This window comes from Protopterus annectens, chromosome 12.part0, assembly GCF_019279795.1.
Source record: "Protopterus annectens isolate FY-2018-M chromosome 12.part0, PAN1.0, whole genome shotgun sequence".
Lineage (NCBI taxonomy): Eukaryota > Metazoa > Chordata > Ceratodontiformes > Protopteridae > Protopterus > Protopterus annectens.
In genome coordinates this window covers 771,958,615-771,981,021 of record NC_056746.1, presented here as the reverse complement: position 1 = coordinate 771,981,021, position 22,407 = coordinate 771,958,615, and the positions used below count along the sequence as shown (strand labels likewise).

Genomic DNA, 22,407 nt, shown 5'->3' with positions numbered 1-22,407 from the left:
AGCACCTACAAGGATGCATGGATCGCGCCATCCCTAGCAAAACCAAGACTCACTCCTCTATGAGAAGGAAACCAGTTCTGTGGACCCCTGCAATAAACAAGCTATACAATAGAAGGAGGAAACTAGTTCAGAAAAAAAGCAAATCCCAAGAAGGAAAGACATCCCTGATCATTATCAGTAAGAAACTGAGGTCCCTCATGAAATCATCCAAGGCTAATTTTGAAAGAAAAATTGCCAAGGATTCAAAAGATAACCACAAAGCCTTCTTTAGCTATGTTAAGAATCTAAGTGGCAACTCACAGATGTGCACTGAACAAGTGCAAAATAGCACAAAATATACTGAACCTACTGATATTGCCAACATCCTGGCAGATAGATTCAGTGCAAACTTCACCCCCCTCTCATCTCCAAAAGGGCCCACAACAATACCGGAAAACAGTAGTGTCCCAAAAATCACAGACACACAGGTGAAAACAGGCCTTTCAAAAGCCAAAAACACAGCGTCAATGGGACCAGATGGTGTCCCAGGCTGCGTCTTGCATGAACTACAGAATGAACTAACCCCCCACCTAAATACGCTGTTCAAACTCAGCCGCTCCACAGGCTACGTGCCCATAGAATGGCGCACAGCAATGGTTATTCCTCTCCACAAAGGAGGGGCCACAACTGACCCTGGTAACTATCGCCCCATAAGTCTGACTAGCCTGGTCTGAAAGGCTATGGAGCGCATCATCATGGAACTCATTAACAAAGACATTGGGAAAGTATAGTTTTGTACCTACCATAAATGTAGATGTTCGAGTGCTAATACAGCTGCAGTAATCACATATGGGTTCTCTGCCGTCAGGCGGGTCCTCGGTCGGCCGAATTCCAAAGTCTTGGTCCGGCGTCGGTTGTTGTCGCTCTCTTCCCTGACGTCAGTGCGACAGGGGTATATAAGACACAGCCGACGCCATATTCTTCAGTCTTTCTTGCCCCAGATGTCAGGTGCCCCCAAAAGGAAGGCAATACATAAATTATATATATATATATATATATATATATATATATATATATATATATATATAAATTCAAGCAATGCAATGTAATCAAAAAACAGTAGTTGCAAGCAAATACACCATAGGAGGATAACCCAAATTAGGTTGTATGAGGAGGTGTTAGCCACTAGTCCTTTACCTAGAGGGGAAGGAGGGAGGGAAACCTGTACTGCAGCTGTATTAGCACTCGAACATCTACATTTATGCTAAGTACAAAACTGTACTATGTTCATCGTGCATATAGCTGCAGTAATCACATATGGGTAGAATCCCAAAGCTACGCACAGGGTGGTAGGCACTAGGTGGAACTGGGATGAGCCAGAATGCCCTGCAACACAGCAGTAGCAAAGCCTGCTCTAGTTTTGGAATATAAAGGCAGGTGGTAGTGTCTTGTGAAGGTATGTACAGAACTCCAAGTGGCTGCCTCCAAAATATCTTTGGTAGGAACTCCTCTGAGGAAGGCTGTAGAGGTAGCTGTGGCCCTGGTGGAGTGGGGTCTGATGTCTATAGGGACAGATTTCCCATGATAGGAGTAACAAAATCGTATGCAGTGGCCTATCCATTTTGAAACTGTCTGTTTGGTAACAGGCTTCCCTTGAGCTCCTACAGCATAGGACACAAAAAGTTGTTCTGATTTCCTGAAAGGCTTTGTTCTGTCCAAATAATAATGTAGCTGTCTATGGATGTCTAAGGAATGTAGCAGCCTTTCCCCTTTGTTTTGAGGATTGGGGTAAAAGGTAGGTAAGTGTATGGCTTGATTTAAAGCTACCCTGGATACCACTTTAGGCATAAATGACGGGTTGGTTCGAAGGGAAACCCTGTCCTGATGGAAGATGAGAAAGAGCTGCACAGCCATGAGGGCTTGCAGTTCCGAAACCCTACGAGCTGAGGTAATGGCCAGAAGGAAAGCTGTTTTCCAGGACAAATATTGCAAATCTGTTGAGGCAGCTGGTTCAAAAGGAGGCAATGTTAATTTTTCTAGAATGTAATTAAGATCCCAGGCTGGCACTGGTTGTTTCCTTGGTGGTCTTATATTCTTAGCCCCTCTGAGGAATTGTCTTAAAAGTGGGTGAGAGAATAACGGTGGATCCGTGTTGAATTCTGCAGAAATGGCAGAGGCATGGATTTATATGGAGGAAAATGAAAGTCCACTGTTCAGCAGCTCAGCTAGATACTGTAATACCTGAGGCAAATTCAGTTTTCTAGGGTCCTGGCCTTTTTTCTCATTCCAAGAGCAAAACCGTTTCCATTTTGCAGAGTAAGTCTTTCTAGTAGATGGCCTTCTGGCCTCCAGAATGACATCCTGCACCTCTTTGGAGAGTAGGGTCTGTTGTGGTGTTAAGGAATTTTCCATGCAGCGAGATTGAGTGTTGTCAGCTGACTGTGAAGAGTTTTGTAGCTGTGTTGAGTCAGCAGAAGAGGCATTAAAGGTAGAGGCCAGGGAGGAGTATGGGTTAGGCTCCTTAGGAGTGGGTACCAGTGCTGTCTTGGCCAGTCTGGAGCAATCAGTATCATCTTCGGTCTGTTTGCTCTTGCTTTCAAGAGCACCTTGGGCAGAAGAGGCAGAGGAGGGAAAGCGTACACTGTCCATGCTGTCCAACTGAATGAAAGGGCATCCACTCTCCAGGCCTTTGGATGAAAGGTCCTTGAGCAAAACTTTTCCAATTGATGATTCCTGTGGGAGGCGAAGAGATCTATGTCTGGCCTTCCCCACGCTTGGATTATCTTTGTAAACACCTGTGGATGCAACTTCCATTCGTGTGGATCTGTCATATTTCTGCTTAGATTGTCTGCCAGCGTGTTTTCCAAACCTGGCAAGTACTGTGCTTGAAGTTTGGTTTGCCATTCCAGAGCCACGTTCCAAAGTGTCATGGCTAGTCTGCACAGGGGGTATGAATGTGTTCCTCCTTGTTTGTTTATGTACCACATTACTGTGGTGTTGTCTGTTCTTATCAATAATTGTCCTGGATGCAGGAGGTCCTTGAATGCTGTAATTGCATTTATCACTGCTAGCATTTCTTTTTGATTGATGTGAAGGTGCTTTTCCTTTTGGGACCATTTGCCCTGAATGCACCTGTCTGTCATGTGCGCCCCCCAGGCGTAATCTGAGGCGTCTGTTGTGATGACTTGATTTGCTTGAGGCTTGCAGAATGGGAGACCTGTGTTTGTTTGACATGCTTGGGCCCACCATAGAAATTCCTTTTGCAAACATGTTATTATTGGTATTATTGTTTCCAAATTGTGGCTGTGTTGAGACCATAGGTTTTTTAGGTACCATTGAAGTTTTCTCATATGCAACTTTGCACATGGGATTAAAAGAATACAAGATGCCATGAAGCCCAGAGCCTGCAGGATTTTCCTTGCAGTAAGCCTGGTACAATTTGCTAGTATTTTGAAGTACTGAGTTAGTTGCCCCTGTTTTTCTGGCGTAAGATAGGCCATCTGGGTGTTTGTGTCCAAGTTGGCACCCAGGAAAGTTATGTTCTGAGATGGTGTTAGCCTGGATTTCTCTTTGTTGATTGTGTATCCCAGAGAATTCAGTAACCGTGTTGCATAAGCCAGATGTTCCAGAAGTGTGTGCTTGCTGTCCGCTTGGATCAGGCAGTCGTCCAAATAAGGGTAAATTTGTATCCCTTGAAGTCTGCAGTAGGCAATTACTGATGCTAGGCATTTCGTGAATACTCTGGGCGCAGTAGATAAGCCAAAGGGCAATGCAGAGAATTGACAGTGGATTGAACATGCAAGAAATCTGAGGTATCTTCTGCAGCTTTGTCTGATTGGGACATGCAGGTATGCCTCCTTGAGGTCCAATGTTACCAGGCAAAACTCCTTGCCCAGCATGGGAAGAAGCTGCTGTAATGTGAGCATCTTGAATTTTGGTACGAGTAGAAATGTATTTAGGATGGATAAGTCCAAAATGGGTCTCCAGTCGGTTCCTTTTCTTGGTACCAGAAATAGTCTGGAATAAAAACCTTGACCTGGTTCTTTAGTAGGTACCTCTTGAATAGCTTTCATGTCCATGAGTTTTGAAATTTGTATTTGTGCCTCTGCCCTTTGATTGTGTGGCAGGTTTGGCATGCCTCGCATTTTTGGAAGTGTGTGAAAATGAAATCTGTAGCCTCTGTTTATAATGTCCAGGATCCATTTGTCTGTTGTGATAATATGCCAATTTCTTGTAAATAATGCCAGCTTTCCTCCCAAGGGAGCTGCCAGCTGAGACTTGCTTGGCATGAAAAGGAGGAAGTCATTGGGTTTGTTTTCTGTATTGTTGTGCACTGTCTTCGCCACCTCTTGGTGCTGGAGTTTGCCATTGTCTGCCTCTATATGATCCTTGAGATTGTCCTCTGCCCCTTGTGCGCCTGTATCTACCTCTTTGGGGCTTGTCCGTGGCTGGAAAGGACCAATTTTTAGAAGGCCAATTTCTGCTAAAACGAGGTGGTTGTACCTGTAGAAAAGCCTTGACAGTTTGCATAGATTTAGCTTTTTCTTCCATTTTCCGTAATATCTCCTCAGCATTAGTACCAAATAGCACATCCTTTTGTAAAGGAGCATCTAGTAGTTTAGCTTTAACATGATCAGGCAAGCTTTGTTCCCTAAGCCAGGCATGTCTACGAATGACTGATCCTGTAACAGCAGCTCTACTTGAGGCCTCTAAGGCATCATAGCCACATTGCAAGGTGTGTTTACCCACTTGTTCTGCACTGTGCAGCATATCCTGCAATTCTTTCAAATCTGGTTGTTCAGGTTGAGACATTTTGTTTCTTAATTGTGATAACAGAAACTGCTGATATTTAAGCATATGGAATTGACAATTTAAGGCTCTCATGGCTAGGGTGGCCGAGGTGTATACCTTTTTTCCCCACCTTTCTAAGGATCTAGATTCTCTTTCGGAAGGTAGTGGATTCTTGGCAGTAGAGGCCTTCATTCCCTTGGAGCCTTGAGAAATGGTTTCAGGGTCAGCAATATGGCTTTTGAAAAGAAATTGGTGAGAGTTAGGAACTCTGTAGTACCTATCAGGTTTGACTGGGGCAGGAGGCAGGGAATCCGGATTAAGACAAGCCTCCGAGTAAACATCATCCAGTATGTCCAGGACAGGAGGTATAGCCAGAGGTCTGTGTTGAGGTAACAAAAGAAATTCCCTAAGCCTTTTCTTGGAATCAGAAAAGTCTTGGCCTTCCCAATGGAAGTGCTCCCTCAAGGTGTGCAAGGTTTCCCCAAAAGAAAAATCCTCTGGGGGAGATACAGAAGGAATGGACTGTTCTGCATCAGAATCTTCATAAGGGGAGTACGAGTGTTCCTCTACATCAGAATGTTCTGAGAAAATGGAGCCTTGTTCAGAAGAGGGAGAATCATCCTCCACTCTGGGTCTCTTGTCTGGAGGGGGTTGGGAACCCCTGATAAAAGTAATTAAATCCTCAGCCATTTTAAGCATCTGCTTTTTAGGCATGGGGCCTGGGGATGGGCCCTGTGCAACAGGCCTCTTGGGATGCATGGCTGATTTGGACTTAGTAAAGGCCTTAATGGAAAAGGAAGAAGAGGGTCTAATTACACCCTGGGTGGAAGTGGACCTGTCCACATTAGGAGGCTCAACACTCACAGTGGCTTCGGTGGCTGTAGTCTGAGTAAGGGCCGAGGTACCTGCGGTCTCGGTTACAGAAGACACCGCCAAGGAAGAGTCGTCGGTAGTCAGGGACTGCATAGGCATCTCGCTGAGAACCGGAACATGTGCAGCCGGTTTTGGCGTGGTGTCGGTGGAGACCGCGGCCCTCGCGTGTCGGTCCTTGTCCTTGCGTTTTTTGGACAAAACGGTAGTCGGAGTCTCCGACGACATTTTATAATCAAAGGCTTTACCAAAATAATGTTGGGCGAACTCCGCCTGACGCTTAATAGTGCGTTTATTGAAAGTAGCGCAAAAGCAACAGCCCGAGACGTCGTGGTCTGGGCCTAAACAAGGTATGCAGAGGGAATGGAAATCCTTATCGGTATTTGCTTCCCACAAGAAATACAATTGTTAACTTTGTCTGACATCGGTCTGAGGCAAGAAAGGTTTCCCCAGCGGGGTACTTAGCTTTAAAGAGGACTTCGGTTTCCAATTTTTCGTAAATTCAGGAGCTGGCCGACCGGCACTTGCGAACTGCTTCTGCTTCGGGCACCGCGCGGCAAAAAAGACTGAAGAATATGGAGTCGGCTGTATCTTATATACCCCTGTCGCACTGACGTCAGGGAAGAGAGCGACAACAACCGACGCCAGACCAAGACTTTGGAATTCGGCCGACCGAGGACCCGCCTGACGGCAGAGAACCCATATGTGATTACTGCAGCTGTATGCATGATGAACATCCTCCAAACACTTGACCCGACCCAGTTCGGCTTTGTTAAGGGCAGGTCATGCCTACTAAACCTAGTTGACTTCTTCAAGACAGTCACCAAGGCCATAGACGAGGAAAAGATGGTTCACACAGCCTACCTTGACCTCGCCACGGCTTTCAACACCATTCCCCACTCGGGTATTAGAGAAAAACTCACCAGCCTGAACATAAACCCCTACATCACGAGATGGGTTTCCAACTGGCTTACAGACAGAACTCACACAGTAAGAATAGTGGTTTCCAGATCCGACTCTAAACCAGTCACAAAGGACTATGGCTAACCAAGTTCGCCGATGACGCAAACTGGGAGCCATAATTGACTCTCCAGCTGACCCGGACATCCTCCAAAAGGGCCTTACTGAGACGGACACCTGGTGTCAAAGTCATGGACTCAAGCTAAATGCCAAAAAATGCATAGTCGTCCCATTTGGGAAAAACAAAACACCCACAAATTACCACATAGTTGGCAGCCCCCTTAATACAGAAGAGGTAATGAGAGATCTGGGGACCCAGGTAGATAGTAATCTCTCCTTTGACAATCATATTGCCAAAGTAGTTAGGAAATCCTTCTATGTGGCCCATCTAATTACTAACGGGTTCACATCTATAGTGCCCCTCTACTCATCACTCATTAGACCCATCATAGAGTACAATGCCCCATTTGGGATGTACCTCATAAGACACTTCCAACAGCTGGAAAGACCACAAAGTTACCTCACCAAGATGATTACTGGTCTCAAACATATGTCCTATGCAGCCCGACTGAAAAAACTCCAGCTGTACTCAGAGGCATATCGCTTACTCAGAGGTGATCTCTGCCGGACTTACAAAGCCATGTCAAACTCAGAATTGATGGACATGCTCCACCTAAAGAAATCCAAGTCACTGCGAGCCACGCGCTCTAGTGAGCTAAACCTCGCCACAACAATAAATAGAACATTCTGGAGGGATTGATTCCTGTCACAGAGACTCCCCATGCTTTGGAACAAAATTCCAAATTGCATCAGGCAGAGCCTTTCACTAACACTTTTCAATAGAAACCCTGACGAGTGGATGGGTAACAGAAAATACACCCCAGGATCATTTCATTGGCTCTGCTTGACAGAGGATCAGTTAATTAATCAATGGGGCAGCGAAAGCCGACACACTCTGGCTAGGCTTATAAATGCCCTCGGGCAGATAGCCTAGTACTTACCTATGAACCTATCCCATACATACCTGTTTATTACAGTGTCTTTTCTGTTCTTATTCTCACAGTTGGTCTTCCCTTCTTTTTAAAAACAGTTTTACTTAGAGTTTGTTGCTGCTCTCCTTTTCTGTCTTCTGCCAATGCTGTATAACTTTTACTTACTACATTATTTGCTGCCACAAAACCAGACATCCTCTTGCTGCTTGCCTCTTTTACCTTCAGTTACTGCTGCATAAATTTAATTGCTGCATTCTCCACTGCTACATTAACTGGTTCCTCCTTCACATTACTATCCTCAGCACATCTTTAATCTGACATCTCACTCCCATGAAACATCAGAAGTGTCACCTGGATCTTTCTGATCAATTATTTTTAACAGATCATCATCTGCATGCTCTCCTGATGCCAGTTCTATTAATACTTCAACAGACTCACCCACTTCTACATGGAGATAGCTTAATGCTGCTCATTTGTAACACTCACCACACAGAAATCTTTATTTACATTCTGAAGCTCCATACTGAACAAATTTTCTCCAAACTTTCTATAGTTTTCTCTCCTTGGCCATGCTGCTTCTTCTCTTGGACCTCTTATTTGCTGCTGCAGGTGCCCTCCAGTGTCATCCAGAAGCATAAAAGTTTAGGGGAAGTTCTCCAATGCCCTGGACAAATATCCCATAATAGTCCAAATACCATCTAGTAGGACTAACCTGCACAACAAATGATGGATAAATAAATAAAAATAAATCCATTGAAGTAAACTTTTAGTTATGTACTCACCATAACTTCAGATGTTTGGGATCCATCTCGCCTACATTCTGACTGATGGGTTCGGAGCCGATCCCTCGGCTCCGACTCGGCACGCTTATGCCAAAGAGCGAAGTCTCTTATTGGCTGAGCTTACTATATCCCAGGATGCACCACTACCAGTCCCCCAGATCTAGTTTGTCCGCATACATGCACACACGCACGCACTGCTTATATAACATCGCCAGATGAAACAAGATAAAAACAGTAGAACTCAAACCGTTCAATCTCTTCTGATCTCCAAGGCAGGGGGAAGGAGGGTGGGTATTAGGAATGTAGGCGAGATGGATCCCAAACATCTGAAGTTATGGTGAGTACATAACTAAAAGATGTTATGTGATCCTATCTCGCCTACATTCTGACTGATGGGACAGCGTCACTAGCACCTGAATCCTGGGTGGCTCACTGGAAAACACTCCTGAGTACCGTGGAACCAAATGATGCTCGCCCTTTAGATGCCACATCCAATTTATAGTGGGAAATGAAAGTGTGCGGGTTGGACCAAGTAGCCGCAGCACAAATCTCAGAAATAGCGAGCTTGGAATGAAATGCAATAGAGGTAGCCATAGCTCTAGTAGAGTGAGCTTTGACGGATGTTGTAAGTTGCTTATTTGAAGAGGAATAAGCCTGAGTTATGCAATCTCTAATCCATTTGGCAATAGTAGCTTTAGTGATGGTTTTACCCAGTTTATTATCTGAAAAGGACACAAACAATTGGTCTGTCTTTCGAATCTGTTGAGTCCTGTCTAGATAGAAGCGCAATTGCCTGTGAACATCCAACTTATGCAAGGTGTATTCCGCTTTGTTTGAAAATTTTGGAAAGAAAACTGGTAGCTCTAGAGATTGTTGGAGACAGAGATTAGAACAAACTTTTGGAACAAAAGATGGATTAGGCCTAAGTGATACTCTATCCTTGTGAAAAATCAAGTACGGTGGTTTGATAGATAGGGCTTGAAGTTCTGAAACTCTTCTTGCAGAGGTAATTGCAATTAAGAAGGCAGTTTTCCAAGACAGATATTTCAACTCACATGTAGCAGCCGGTTCAAAAGGGGAAGATGTTAAGGCACTAAGTACCAAATCAATATCCCACGGAGGCGCAGGATGAAAAACTGGGGGTCTTAAAAGCACAGCACCTTTCATGAAAGTTTTACATAATCTGCTACTCATCAAAGGTGGGTCTATGGATTCGTGAAATTTGGAGATAGCTGCTAGTTGGACCTTAATAGTAGAGACTGAAGATCCTTGATTAAACAAGGATGTTAAAAATTTCAAGACGTCTGGTATAGGGGCAGTAATAGGGTCTAAGCCTCTGAGTTGAGCCCAGATAGCAAACCTCTTCCACTTACTGTGATACAATTTCTTAGTGGTGGGTTTGTGGGCTGAAGATAAAATGTGAATAACTTCAGGGTCCAAGGTGTGACTTCTGACTAAGGTCGGAAGTGGAGGAGCCAAGCTGCTAATTTCAAAGTGTGAAGGGACTGGTGCTGTTGTCCCGACTGATGAATCAGAAGGTCCGGAGTTAGATCCAAAACCAGGGACCGTCCAGAGCATATTTCTGTAGGTAGGGGAACCATACCTGACGAGGCCAGTCGGAGCAATTAGAATCATTGTGGACCCCAATTGGGAAGCTTTCTGGATGACTTTGGGAAGGAGTGGAACCGGAGGGAAAGCGTAAAGCAGTCCTGTTGGCCAAGGTTGGACTAGAGCATCCGTAGCTGCTTCCCTTGACGCTGGGTCAAGGAAAGAACCTTTGCACTTGTGTTTTGTGGTGTTGCAAACAGGTCGCAGCACGGAATCCCCATCTTTGAAAATCTGAGCTGCTACAGCTTCGATCAGGGACCACTCGTGAGGAGAAAGAATAGTCCTGCTCAGTCTGTCTGCCAATACATTGGATTTTCCTGGAATGTGGGTCGCTACCAGGAAGCGGTTGGTAGCCACTGCCCATTCCCACACCCTCATGGCCTCTCTGCAAAGGGGGGTAAGATCTGGTCCCTCCTTGTTTGTTTAGATACCAGACCACCAACATGTTGTCTGTGTGGATAGCGATAATGCCTTGAGGGAGAAAGTTGTGGAGGGCTTGTAGGGACAGAAGTACAGCCCTCATTTCCAACACATTGATATGGAGAAATGTTTCGTTTGGAAGCCAAGAACCCTGAACTGACCTGCCCAGACAATGCCCCCCCCCCACCCCGTCTGGGAGGCATCCGTCGTCAAGGTGGCTATCGGAGGGGGCATAACAAAAGGTCTTCCCTGATTCAGATTGGATAGCAGAAGCCACCAGCGGAGGTCCCGTTTGCACGTTTCTGTAATCAGTATGTGATGATTGAGGGGGAGATCCTGAAAGGACCATTGTGTCGATAACAGCCACTGAAGAATTCTCATGTGCAATCTTGCCAGAGGAACTAGGAGAACCGTAGCAGACATTGAACCTAAAAGTTGCAGGACCAACCTGGCTGGGGCTTTGGATCTTAGAAGCAGGGCTCGGACTTGACCTTGTAATGTTTGTATCCTTTCGGTAGGAAGGAAGATTCGCATCAATTTTGAGTCTATCTCTGCTCCTATGAATCTTATGCTGAGAAGGCAGCAAGACAGACTTTGACCAGTTGAATGTAATTCCCAGGGAAGCACACAGGGAGATGGTGGCTTGTAGGTTCTCTAGTAGTAGATGCCTGGTGGTGGCAGTCAGGAGCCAGTCGTCCAGATAGGGAAACACTTGGAATCCGAGACTCCTCAGGTGAGCAGTCACTACTGCCAAACACTTGGTGAACACCCTGGGGCTGTGGTGAGACCAAAGGGCAGAGCACAAAATTGGAAATGACTGTCTCCCAGGCTGAAGCGCAGATACCTCCTGGACGCCTGATGTATCGGTATGTGATAATAGGCGTCCTTGAGATCTATGGAGCACATCCAAACATCTTTCTCCAACAATGGGAGAATGGATTGTAAGGTGACCATTTGGAATTTGGACTTCATGACGGACTGGTTTAGTTTGCTGAGATCCAATATGGGTCTCAGGTCCCCTGTCTTTTTTGGCACTAAAAAGAACCTTGAGTAGTTTCCGGATCCGATCTGGTCTTTGGGGACCGGTTGGATGACTCCTTTTTCCAGCAGCTTTGAAGCTTCTACGGCTGCAATTTCCCTTTGACTGGGTGGTGGGTCCGGGATTTTTTTGGACGGTGGGGGTGAGTGTGTGAAGGGAATGGTGTAACCTCCGGCAATAATCCGAAGCACCCATCTGTCCTGAGTAATAGACTCCCAGGCTTTTAGGTGCTTGGCAGCGGCACCCGACTGGCTCCGGAGCAGCACAGCCGGGCAATCCCTCATGGAGTGTGGGAGGCTGAAGAGCCACGAAAGGACTCGCGGTCTCCATTGTTGTGGGGGCCTCTGCCGCCTCTGGGACGGCGTCTCCCAGAATAATTTCCCCGTCCTCTGCCTCTGGAAGGGGAATCTTCCTGCTGTTGGGGAAAGAATTTCTGTGATTTGCGGAACCACATCTTCCCTCCTCTTTTAGCCTTGGGATAAGGCCGAAAGGGAGTGGAATAACGTGCTCCTACGGCAGATAAAGTCTTTCCCTCCTGCTCACAGCGGGTAAGAGTGTCTTTTACCTTGGGTCCAAACAAAGAGGACCCATCAAAGGGAGTGTCGGCAAAGGAAGACTTGAAGGCCTCCGAAATGACACAACGGAGCCAGGCTTGTCTCCGTGAGAGCCACGCCTGTGCCTGCCGCTCTGCCGCCTTGCCGCATATGAAATGAGCCTCATGGACGAGTTAGAAATCGAGGTAAGGATAGCCAACTGAGAGCTAACCGACTGGGCTAGCTGCTCAGGTAGGTTACCTGAGAGGGAGTCTGAGAGCTCCTTGACCAGATCCCTCTGTAGTCTGGTGAAATGTGCCAAATAATTCAGGGACCTCAGAGTAAAGGCCGCTGAAGTCAGGGTGCGCTTCCGCACCGTCCATGCTCCTAGACTCCTTATTAGGAGGATGGACGGACGTTGAAGCCTCTGCCACGTCCTGCTGGGTAGCAGATGCCACCACCATGGCATCTACAGCCACGCCTTTCGTCAAGAACTCCTTCTCGGGTGGGGCAGACAAAAATTTGTTAGGGCGAGAAGGCACTGGTTCCATAGTATCTGGGTGTTCCCACGCCCTCCGACAAACCAAATCCAGGAGCTCGTCGAAGGGCGAAGACACCCAGGAGGCGGAGGGCTGAGCCCCGAAGGCCTTGAGAAACACTGACTCATCAACGGAGGGGGGTTTGGAATTCCAGCCGCCTCGTTGCTTAAGGATTTCTAGAATGTCTGCAAATGAGACATCATCCGAGGATGACTTTGGGGACCCCTCCGCATCATCAAGATCAGTGTCTGATGTAAGAGACTCGTCGGGGGAGTCCACGTGCTTCCTCTTGCACGATCTCTTCCTTGGGGGCTCTTCCGAAGACAACTCCGAAGAACCCTCAGGAGGAGGGGAACCCCCAGTGGGGGTAACCTCAGGCCCCGGGGCTCCGCTGCCTAGAGACAGGGGAACTGCCAAAGACCCAGTCTCCATGCCCAGGGAAGGTGCCGGTAAAGCCGTAGAGATGGCCGAAGAAGACTTGGCCAAGGCACTCCTCATAGCTCTGAAAGCCGGACCCCCAGAATCCTGGGAGTGTCCGGTCCCCAGAGCCATGATAGCAGACGGAAGTCCCGCGGCCGGAGCACCGAGAGGGAGGCTCGGAACCGACAGCATAGGTCCCGAAACGTCACCCCCGGGTCCGGCCGAAGAAGTCCGTGTGCTAAACTCGGACCCGAAGGCCGTGGTTGGAGTAAGGGTCGGAGCCGACCCTAGGATCTCCACTGGCTCCATCAGCACCTGTTCCGACGGAGCCGAAGCGGTCGGAGGAGGAATGGCAATGGAGTGGGCTATCGGCTCCGAAGCCAATTGGGTTGGAGCCGAAACAAATTTTTGAAAGACTGGGGACTGGAACAGTCTTTGGAGCACCCTGTCTATGTCCGAATCTGACATCCTCGATGACCTGGAGGAGATCGAACGGGTTCGAGTAGGTCTCTCCAACGGCTCCAAGGGACTAGGGGACCGGCTCCGAGGCGACTCGATAACTATCGGCGCCGAAGGAGAGCACAAGCCAATTTCCATCGGTGCCGAAGAGGACTTCGGCGCCGAGGAGGAAGTGTCTGAGCGGACAACCTTCATCGGCTCCGAAATCAGTGGAGCCGATGAAGGTGACCCGCCTCTCGATGCCCCAGCCGTCGGCTCCAAACCCAGAGGAGTCGAGACTGGAGGCATCGAGGCAGACCGTTCCGCCCTCGGCTCCGAAGTCCGTGGAGCCGAAGGAGAAGCCTGCCTATGTCTTTTGGCGGTCGGGTCCGACGGACTGGTCGGAGCCGACACCCTTTTCTTTTTAGCAGGAGAAGGAGAGGACGCTAATGCTTCTTCAAAAGAGGGTTTTATAAGGCCTTTCAAAATAAGTTTATTTTTCCTCTCTTTGAGGACCCTCGAGGAAAACGCGTGACACACGCTGCAGGACTCCTGCAAATGTTTAGCGCCCAAACAATAAACACAGAGAGAGTGGTCATCTGTGATAGACATTTTAAAGCTGCACTTAGTGCACTTCTTAAAGCCCGAAGGCCTAGGAGCCTGAGACATTATAGCAACAAATTCAGTAACACAGAAAAACACACAGTTTTGTTTTTTTTTTTTTGTTTTTTTTAAATTGACTGTCACTACAAAGATTAGCTCACGGTTGCCGATTAAGGTTGACAGTCCGACAACTACAGAAAAATAACTAAAGGGGATCCTAGAACCCCTAAGGATTGAAATTAAATTTACTGACAGGGAAAGGCCCTTGAGTTCAAGGGGGCCTCTAGTCAGAACAAACACACAATCACACACAAATTTTTCACAAAAAATACCCAATCACACACAAAAAGTACGGTATAGCCGTTAAAACAGCTTTTTGTTATAGAAATAGAAAATTCCTGACAGAAAAAGTTAGTGAAAAACACTACTTAGCTCAGCCAGCTCGAGACCACGTCTTTGCTAGTTAGCGGCAAACGAGATCTGGGCGACTGGTAGTGGTGCATCCTGGGATATAGTAAGCTCAGCCAATAAGAGACTTCGCTCTTTGGCATAAGCGTGCCGAGTCGGAGCCGAGGGATCGGCTCCGAACCCATCAGTCAGAATGTAGGCGAGATAGGATCACATAACATCAATGTTATACAGTCGTTTTTTTAATGCTGCGACATTACTAGGAAAATTGGTTTCTCATTTCTGATGTTTTGAAAACAAAGTTGGGGTTTGCCACCTATTTTATTATTAGGAGAAATTCTTTAAAGAAACTGTTGGAACTCCCAAGGGTTAAACCCAGGATTCAGGATACAAAATATATAAATGTGGGAGCTGTAACCAATGCCTCTTTATGTAAGAGAATTCTTCAATTTCTTTGGAAGATTTTGAAAAATGTATTATGACTTCAGGCAGATTTAATTGTGACACATCTGGAGTTTAAGGAACTGGTATGGCAGATAAGGTTAAATGTCTCAGTTACACTAGCTTAAATGAACATGTGTCAATCAATTCCATTTTAAAAATGTGGATATTGTAATTTTAGTTGTATTTTTATGAGGTCTCCTATAACTGTGTGATGAAAGCATTTAATAGCTTGCATAAAAAGTTTGTATTTAATACTTCATCAGTGACACAGGTGGTTGATTTTTGGATTATTAAAGCAAAATACTGTACTAGTCCCTCTTATAAGGTACAGATATGAGACTCCAGGATGGGCATTCCCATTATTGCTGTCTGTGTAATCAAGCCCTAAAGCCGTAAGTCAAACACAGGACATATGGGCTATAGTCTGGGCTTTGTCGTTATACATTATCAGTGCAGGCACAGGCACAATTTATTTAGATCTGGCCAAAGCATCTGATACAATTCCCCATGGTGTATTAAGCACCTTAGCTTGTTCCAAAATTAACACTTATATTAACTTGTTCTCTTGTACAAACAAACAAGGCCAGGACTGTGATCAGTATGTAGAGTTTAGCTACTGGCCTCAGTACTAGAATGGGTATACAATGTAAAAGAGGAATGAAGGAAGTGAATCCTTTCCCCTTTCGCTGTGGGGAGGGTTTGTAGAGTACGTTTACATTCACATTTTCAATGGTTTAAATCCAGGTAGGAGCCTGGACTAAGATTGAGGTACAACTTACAAGGGGAGTTGGCATGTGATTACATTGCACATGGTGGCATGGACAGCAACTGCAGAGCATGCTGAATACCGCCAGCACCTTCAGTGTGTTCCAGGCATGCACAATATAAAAATAGGACAAAGTATAGAACCGCATTCCTCAGTGTAAATGGCAGTCTCACTTCTGCTTCACCAGATCCCTCATCCAAAGGAAGGAATAAGCCACAGGGTTCTTGATATTGTAAAACAAATGGATCAATGGGGACCCAGGACAGAGAAATAATGATGAGCGAAGGATGGAGCCAATAAAGAAAAATTAATACTTACATTAGTTTATGATTAGTAACTAGCTTAAAGCATATTCATTTTGTGTTAAAATTTGGTATTCTGTCTTACTGCCTTGCTTAAGTTAGGGGTGTACCCCAGAGCTGTGCGTGGCCCTTTTCTATTTAATATCATTTAAGTTACTTTTATTTATCATCATTATGTCAACTATGCCTACTATGAATATACATAACTCATTCAAGCCTAAAGTACTATTTTTGTATGTGTTCAGTTAACACTCATAGCTCCCTATGGTGTCCAGAGCTGCTTTGAGTCTGGCTTCTTTAATTAAGTGAATTATCAGCTAATAATATTCAGTATTAGAAAGGGCAAAGAATAATTAACAAAATGACACTAAGATTAATGTTAACTAAGTTAATGCAGGATGTCCCAAAGTAGAGAAATTAATCACTTTTTGACATGTATTGTTCATATTTTCATAATTGAGAGACCTACACCCTATTGATGGATATGGTGTGAAATGCTATAGTGGGGACAGGAAAATTCATTGTCAGTGTCCATTTATATCACAATATACTGGAGATACTACAAGTTTTTGTTAGTAATTACGACAATAAGCAATATTTCCATATGTAATTAATATTTCAAAAAAAAAAAGGTGACTTACAAACTATTGTATGGCATCAGGTGAAACCTTAGACATTGTTGATGAAAACTGTCACTGACATTTGTACAAATGAACCATTGTGCAAATCAGTAATAAGGTAATATACAGAATACCATGTGGTATTCTGCATTTATTTCTACTGGTGAATTTGAGAGCAGTGAAACACATGAAATTAACAACATTAAGACCCTTGCCATACTCTATGAAGCTATCCCATCTTAATCTCCTTTCCCTGCATTATACACTGTGGGGGAGGGGGCTGATTCTGCCATTTAAATGCCTAAATGATGACATTTTACATTCTACATTTGTTTTAAAATTTACTTTGTACAATCATTCAAAAAGAAACAGTGACATGTAGTCATGTAGAACAGAGTCATAATTCCACCTTTAAATTACACTTTCGCCTTATTAAAGGTCTAGTTGTATGGAATAAGCTTCTGGTAGGGATTCAGCTAGTAGCCTCCATACATTTAAACAGCAGATTTCTTTTTCAGATTTAGCATTTACAAAACAGTATCTGCGGAACACAGACTCCTAGAAAACTTCTCTTGAGGTTTCAAGTCTGTAACTGCAAACATTAAAGTACTGCAAATACTGTACTGCTGCCTCAAATAAACTAGAAATACTACACTGGTAACTTATAAAAGGTTGATATGCCAACACTGGTCCCCAATATAAGGCAGAAATGCTGCAATGATCCCTTGTATAATTTATATGTATGGTGCTAGACCTTTACCTATAGTAGAACTACTGTACTGTATTCCTCATGTAAGTTACAGATATAGTACTGTTCCCTAGTGTAAGACAGTTCTATTGCACTGGTCCCTTAAATAAGATGGAAATACTGCACCAGACTTCACTGGTACCTTACATAAGGTGCTGATATTACGTTGTTCTCTCGAGTAAAGTAGACTAAATACTTCATTAGCTCTTGACATAATGTACTGATACTGCACTGCTCCTTCATATAACATATGTATATGAGTTCTGGTTCCACACAACACAGAAACACTGCACAGGTTCCTTGTAAAAGATACTCACCTGCTGCCCATTACACCATCTCCGTGATTAACAGTGACTTGCTGCTGCAACTTGGAACGTTCAATGTGTTCCACATAAGTCTGAATCATCTGCAAAACACAAATAAAAATTCTGTAGTAAGGGGAAATTTTCAGAGATAGCATTATTTGAAGATAACAGAAACCATGAGAGCAGTTTAATACAATGATACATAATAATGCATAATACAATAGGTGAAAAATAGACTACAACAGAAACACAGACGGTCAAAATACAAATACATGTGAACTGAAAATCATATGCAGTCAACCAAAACATTTCGACCCTTATAAAATGACTGAACTGACACAGCTTTGTGAATACTAGTGCAAAAATACAATTAAGCCTATAATTCAAGTGCTAAGTCTACCAATGAAAATGAAATGTCCTGCAAGACTTTTTTTGGAGGGGAAGCCCCCCTTAATAAAGGAAAGTTTTATTTAAAGGTGCAATTATACCTCTCTTGTATTAACCACACATTACTATACCTTCAAGGAAAGAAACATTTTCTGAAATACAGCAATCCAGTCACAGTATATATTACGAACACAAGAACAAATACTAGGCAAGCAGTCACAGGGACCACAAGAGGCCTAACTATACACACCTTTACGTAAAACTACTTAACAGTTCTTGGCACCTTTTATGAGTACTTAATAGAGCCTACCTCCCAAATCAAGCAGGGCTGTACATAATAATTATGTACATTTATGTCTACCCATCCAGTCATGAAGAACTAGCCTTAAAGGCAGACAAAGTAGCAGTTTGGTCAGTACTGGTGACTTATTTAATCAGTTGGGAATACGATGAATTAGAAACCTAACCCTCCAATCAGTCTTGTTAACTTGCTGGTGTAAACTGAGGTCCCTAGTAAAGGTGTTTACAGAGCAACTAGTTTTGTGAAGAAATAGGTCAAAAAGGACTGGGTCGTTCATGGCTTAAAATGCAAGACACAGGTCAACTCACAGCAGTTTGTAGGCTGCTGAGTAAAAGAACAGTCATGTTAATCTATCAGGACAGCTCTTTAAAGTGTTTGGCTAAAAATCATTGGGGGCTTACGGATTTGAAAAAGTACAGTGGTAAGATGATATTTTTGAATCTTGAAAATATTCCCCTGGAAATTAACTGGGACAGATAGAAGGATATCCTGAATATGATGGAAACATGATAACCAAATAAAAGAAAGCAGTCTACATAACTGCCCCATTCTCTTATCACCCTATAATAAATGAAAGCAGTCTACATAACTGCCCCATTCTCTTATCACCCTATCTGTTTGAACAGGAGGTATCACATGTAACATATGAGGTGGGAGCAGCAGCAGCTGTTTTGCTGACTGCTAGTAAGCTGTACTTTTTTTGCATTTAGCTTAAGACTGTTTTCAGTACACCAGGTATGTGTACAATCTAGCCCTTTTTGGTGCAGTTTTGTATCAGTGGATAAGTAGCTAGCACTGCCCAGCTTGCAATTATCAGCAAACTTAATCAACCCCACTTTAGGGATTCTGGTTTGGACATCTACAAAATAAATGCCATACAAGACAACCCAGCACTGATCCCTGTGTTAATCTCACAAGGTACAATTTTACATTCGGAGAAGGCATCAGTAACTTTCACTACTTCAGATCTGCTGGATTGCCAGTTTGCAATCCAGTGGGCAACTTAGGCATTTAAATTAAGTTTTTAGAATGCTTCAATAATACTGTCATGGAGGATAGTGTCAAAAGCCTTTGCCAGGTCAAGATAAGCAGTGTGCGCAGAGTACCACTTTCCAAAGCCTCTGTAACATTTTCAAAAAAGTCCAACCATATCATCAAGTTTGCTGATGACACCACAGTTGTGGGGCTCATCACAAAGGAGGATGAAAGGGCATACACAGAGGAGGGGAACAACACTGACCTGAATGTAAGCAAGACCAAAGAGATTATCATTGACTTCAGGAAAAGGAGAACAAACCACCCAGTGCTCAGGATCAATGGTCAGAATGTGGAGAGGGTTGAGAGTACGAAATTCCTAGGTGTACACATATCAGAGGATCTCCCATAGTCGGGAAACACTACCAACTGGTCAAGAAAGCGCACCAACGTCTTCACTTTTTAAGAAAGCTGAAAAAAGCTAAGCCTCCTCCTCATATTCTCTACACCTTCTATAGCAGTGCAATAGAAAGCAACTTCACAGTGTGGTTTGGAAGCTGCACAGTTACAGAAAGGAAGGTGCTACAAAGAGTAGTGAGGGTTGCAGAAAAGGTAACACATCCCAGTCTTCATCGATACATCTTTATTCTGCAAGAAGCATCCAAAAGACCACCAAAATAATACAGAGCACCATGCATCCTGCGCATGGACTGTTTAAGCATCTGGCATCGGGCAGAAGATATTGCAGCATCCACTGCAGGACTACAAGATTCAGTAACAGTTTCTACCCTACAGTGATTAGACTTCTGAACTTAGGTACTAGTCCCCGGGGTCTGGACACATAAGTCAATTTTTATTTATTTGTGCAATATATACTTACATATACTCCAAGTAAGTGCAATATTTATTTACTATATCAAGAGTCAGTATTATTTAACTCACTCAAGTGCAATATTAGACAAATAACCTAGACATTTAAATCTGTAGTGTGTTTTGTATTACTTTAAACAGGGTAGTTAATTTAACTCAGGGGAGTGTATTCTTTTTATATGAGTGTTGGCAAATGTCGCTGTTCTTTCTTGCATGTATTGGGAATAGCACTGCATTTGTTAGTTATGTTTATTCATCTACTTGTGTGTGTGGTGTTTCACTTTCCTTTGTAATCTCAAGATATGAGCTGACGCATGAAATTTCATTTAGACTACACGTGTGTAGTTCTAAATAACAACAAAGATTACTTTGACTTTGACTACTAGAGTCAGGTCTACTTCAGTTAAGTTGTCTATGTCTGCATAAATGAGTTCTGATACAATATATTCCACGGCTTTGTATACAAGGCTGGTGAGGCTGATAAGTCTATGCTTACCAGGTGTGTAGTGGAGCCAACCTGGTGTAGTGCAGTCACAGTGACCATCCTCAAGACATTAGGGACAAACTCAGTGGACATGCTTGGGTTACATAGAAAGTACAGGCTTAGATATTACATAACTGGTAATGATGAAAATGCAGCCTGGTATATTATCTGGCCTCATAAAATCATTATTATCATTATTTTTAGCACTTGAGAGGGATTCAAAAACTTGTTCCATGCTGAATACATGGGAAGCTACATTTTTAGGAATAGTGGATACAGAAATGTGGGTAGGTAGGGTAAAGGAGGCACTAAATTTGTGCATTAATATATTGGCTATATCATTGGGATTGGAATATATGAGATAATGGATAAGCTCAGTGTATTTTTAAAACCTTTATTAAATTATCACTTATGTCATAGGCAAACATACATTAACAAAAAGAAAACATACCATATTAACATTTTCCATATACGTATACTATAAATCACATACCTTTTTGTTTCTTTTTTTGTATCATCAGTCCAACATTACATACATTGCTGAATTCCTGCCTTCCCTTAAACCTCACTCCTCTTCCTCCTGAACATTATTCTGGAAGCATTGTTCCCATAATTTTCACTTATTTCTATGCAATTTGCTTCTTTCCTTTTCTAAACACGCCTCTTACAGATCTTTTATAATATTCAATACTTAAAATACAGTTGCTTTAGATTTTGATTTCCATTGTCTAGTAATTGCTTTTTGACAGCCAAAAGAATTAAACTTAAGGCCTTACTATGTGTAGGAAATTCGGATCCTGTGTCAAAGATAAAAAAAAAATCATATCCTTAGCTGCAGCTACTTGCTCACCCAATATTTTTGTCAGAGTACTTTGTAGTGAATTTTTCAAATCTATCAACTCATTATACTCCCAAAACACGTTCTCAGTTACCTCTTTCTTCCCCATCACATCTCCAATATTTGCTATCTTCCGAAAAAAAATTGATGAAGGCTGCTTGGGGTATAAAAATAACTATGAAAACACTTCTAAGCAAATAGCCTATACTGTTTGGGCTTTGTTACATACTTCTCTGTTTTTTAACCTCCTCTGACTGATTCTTACAGTTATCATGCAAAGTTTTTATATGCCCTACTAATTATCCCTTTTTAACAGCAGCTTCTGTTCTAGATTCAACTAAAAACCACAACAGATGAGGTCTTTCAGTTAAGACTGGCTTACCCCTTTCTCTTTGTCTATACTCTGATATCAACAGAGGTAGGGAAGGCAGTCTCTAGCCTTGGCCTTAACCCACTCTGTTACCTTTCTCTCTCTCTAGTTATTTGCACCCAATACTTTGGCTTCTTTGCCAGTTTTCTCCAGTAAATTCCTGCCTCTTCTTGTCTGTCTTCTGTACCCCTACTTGCAGTCAACCCTACTGGAAAATCTCCTTTCTCCATTCTCATGTTTCCTTAGTTCTTAGAATACTTTCTGCTACTTTATGAATACTCAGTATGGTTGCTCTTAATCTCCCTAAATACTTGCATCCAAAATCCCACTCTCTCTCTATTTCTTGAACTTCCCTCCTGCTTGATCATCCCCCCTTTACATTTTGAATTATAACATTTTGATTGTGTTATAAATATGATCCCTAACAGTGTAGCTCTGAAATATTCCTTCAGATCAGGTAATCTTAAACCACCTTTTTCTATTGGAAGGATCGACTTATCCCACTTACAGTGGATATAAAAAGTGTACACACCCCTGTTAAAATGCCAGTTTTTGTGATATAAAAAATGAGACCACAATAAATCATGTCAAAACTTTTCCCACTTTAACGTGACC

The 22,407-nt window shown here is 43.5% G+C and overlaps 1 protein-coding gene across 1 annotated transcript in view; it reads right to left on the bottom strand.

The window, feature by feature from the left end:
- MAPK8IP3 (mitogen-activated protein kinase 8 interacting protein 3) overlaps window positions 1-22,407 on the bottom strand; it is a 3,746,918-nt gene that overhangs the window by 2,983,656 nt on the left and 740,855 nt on the right. The window contains exon 4 of the mRNA XM_044088957.1: window positions 17,580-17,668. Within this exon, the coding sequence (XP_043944892.1) occupies window positions 17,580-17,668 (89 nt within the window). The remainder of the gene's footprint in view (window positions 1-17,579; window positions 17,669-22,407) is intronic.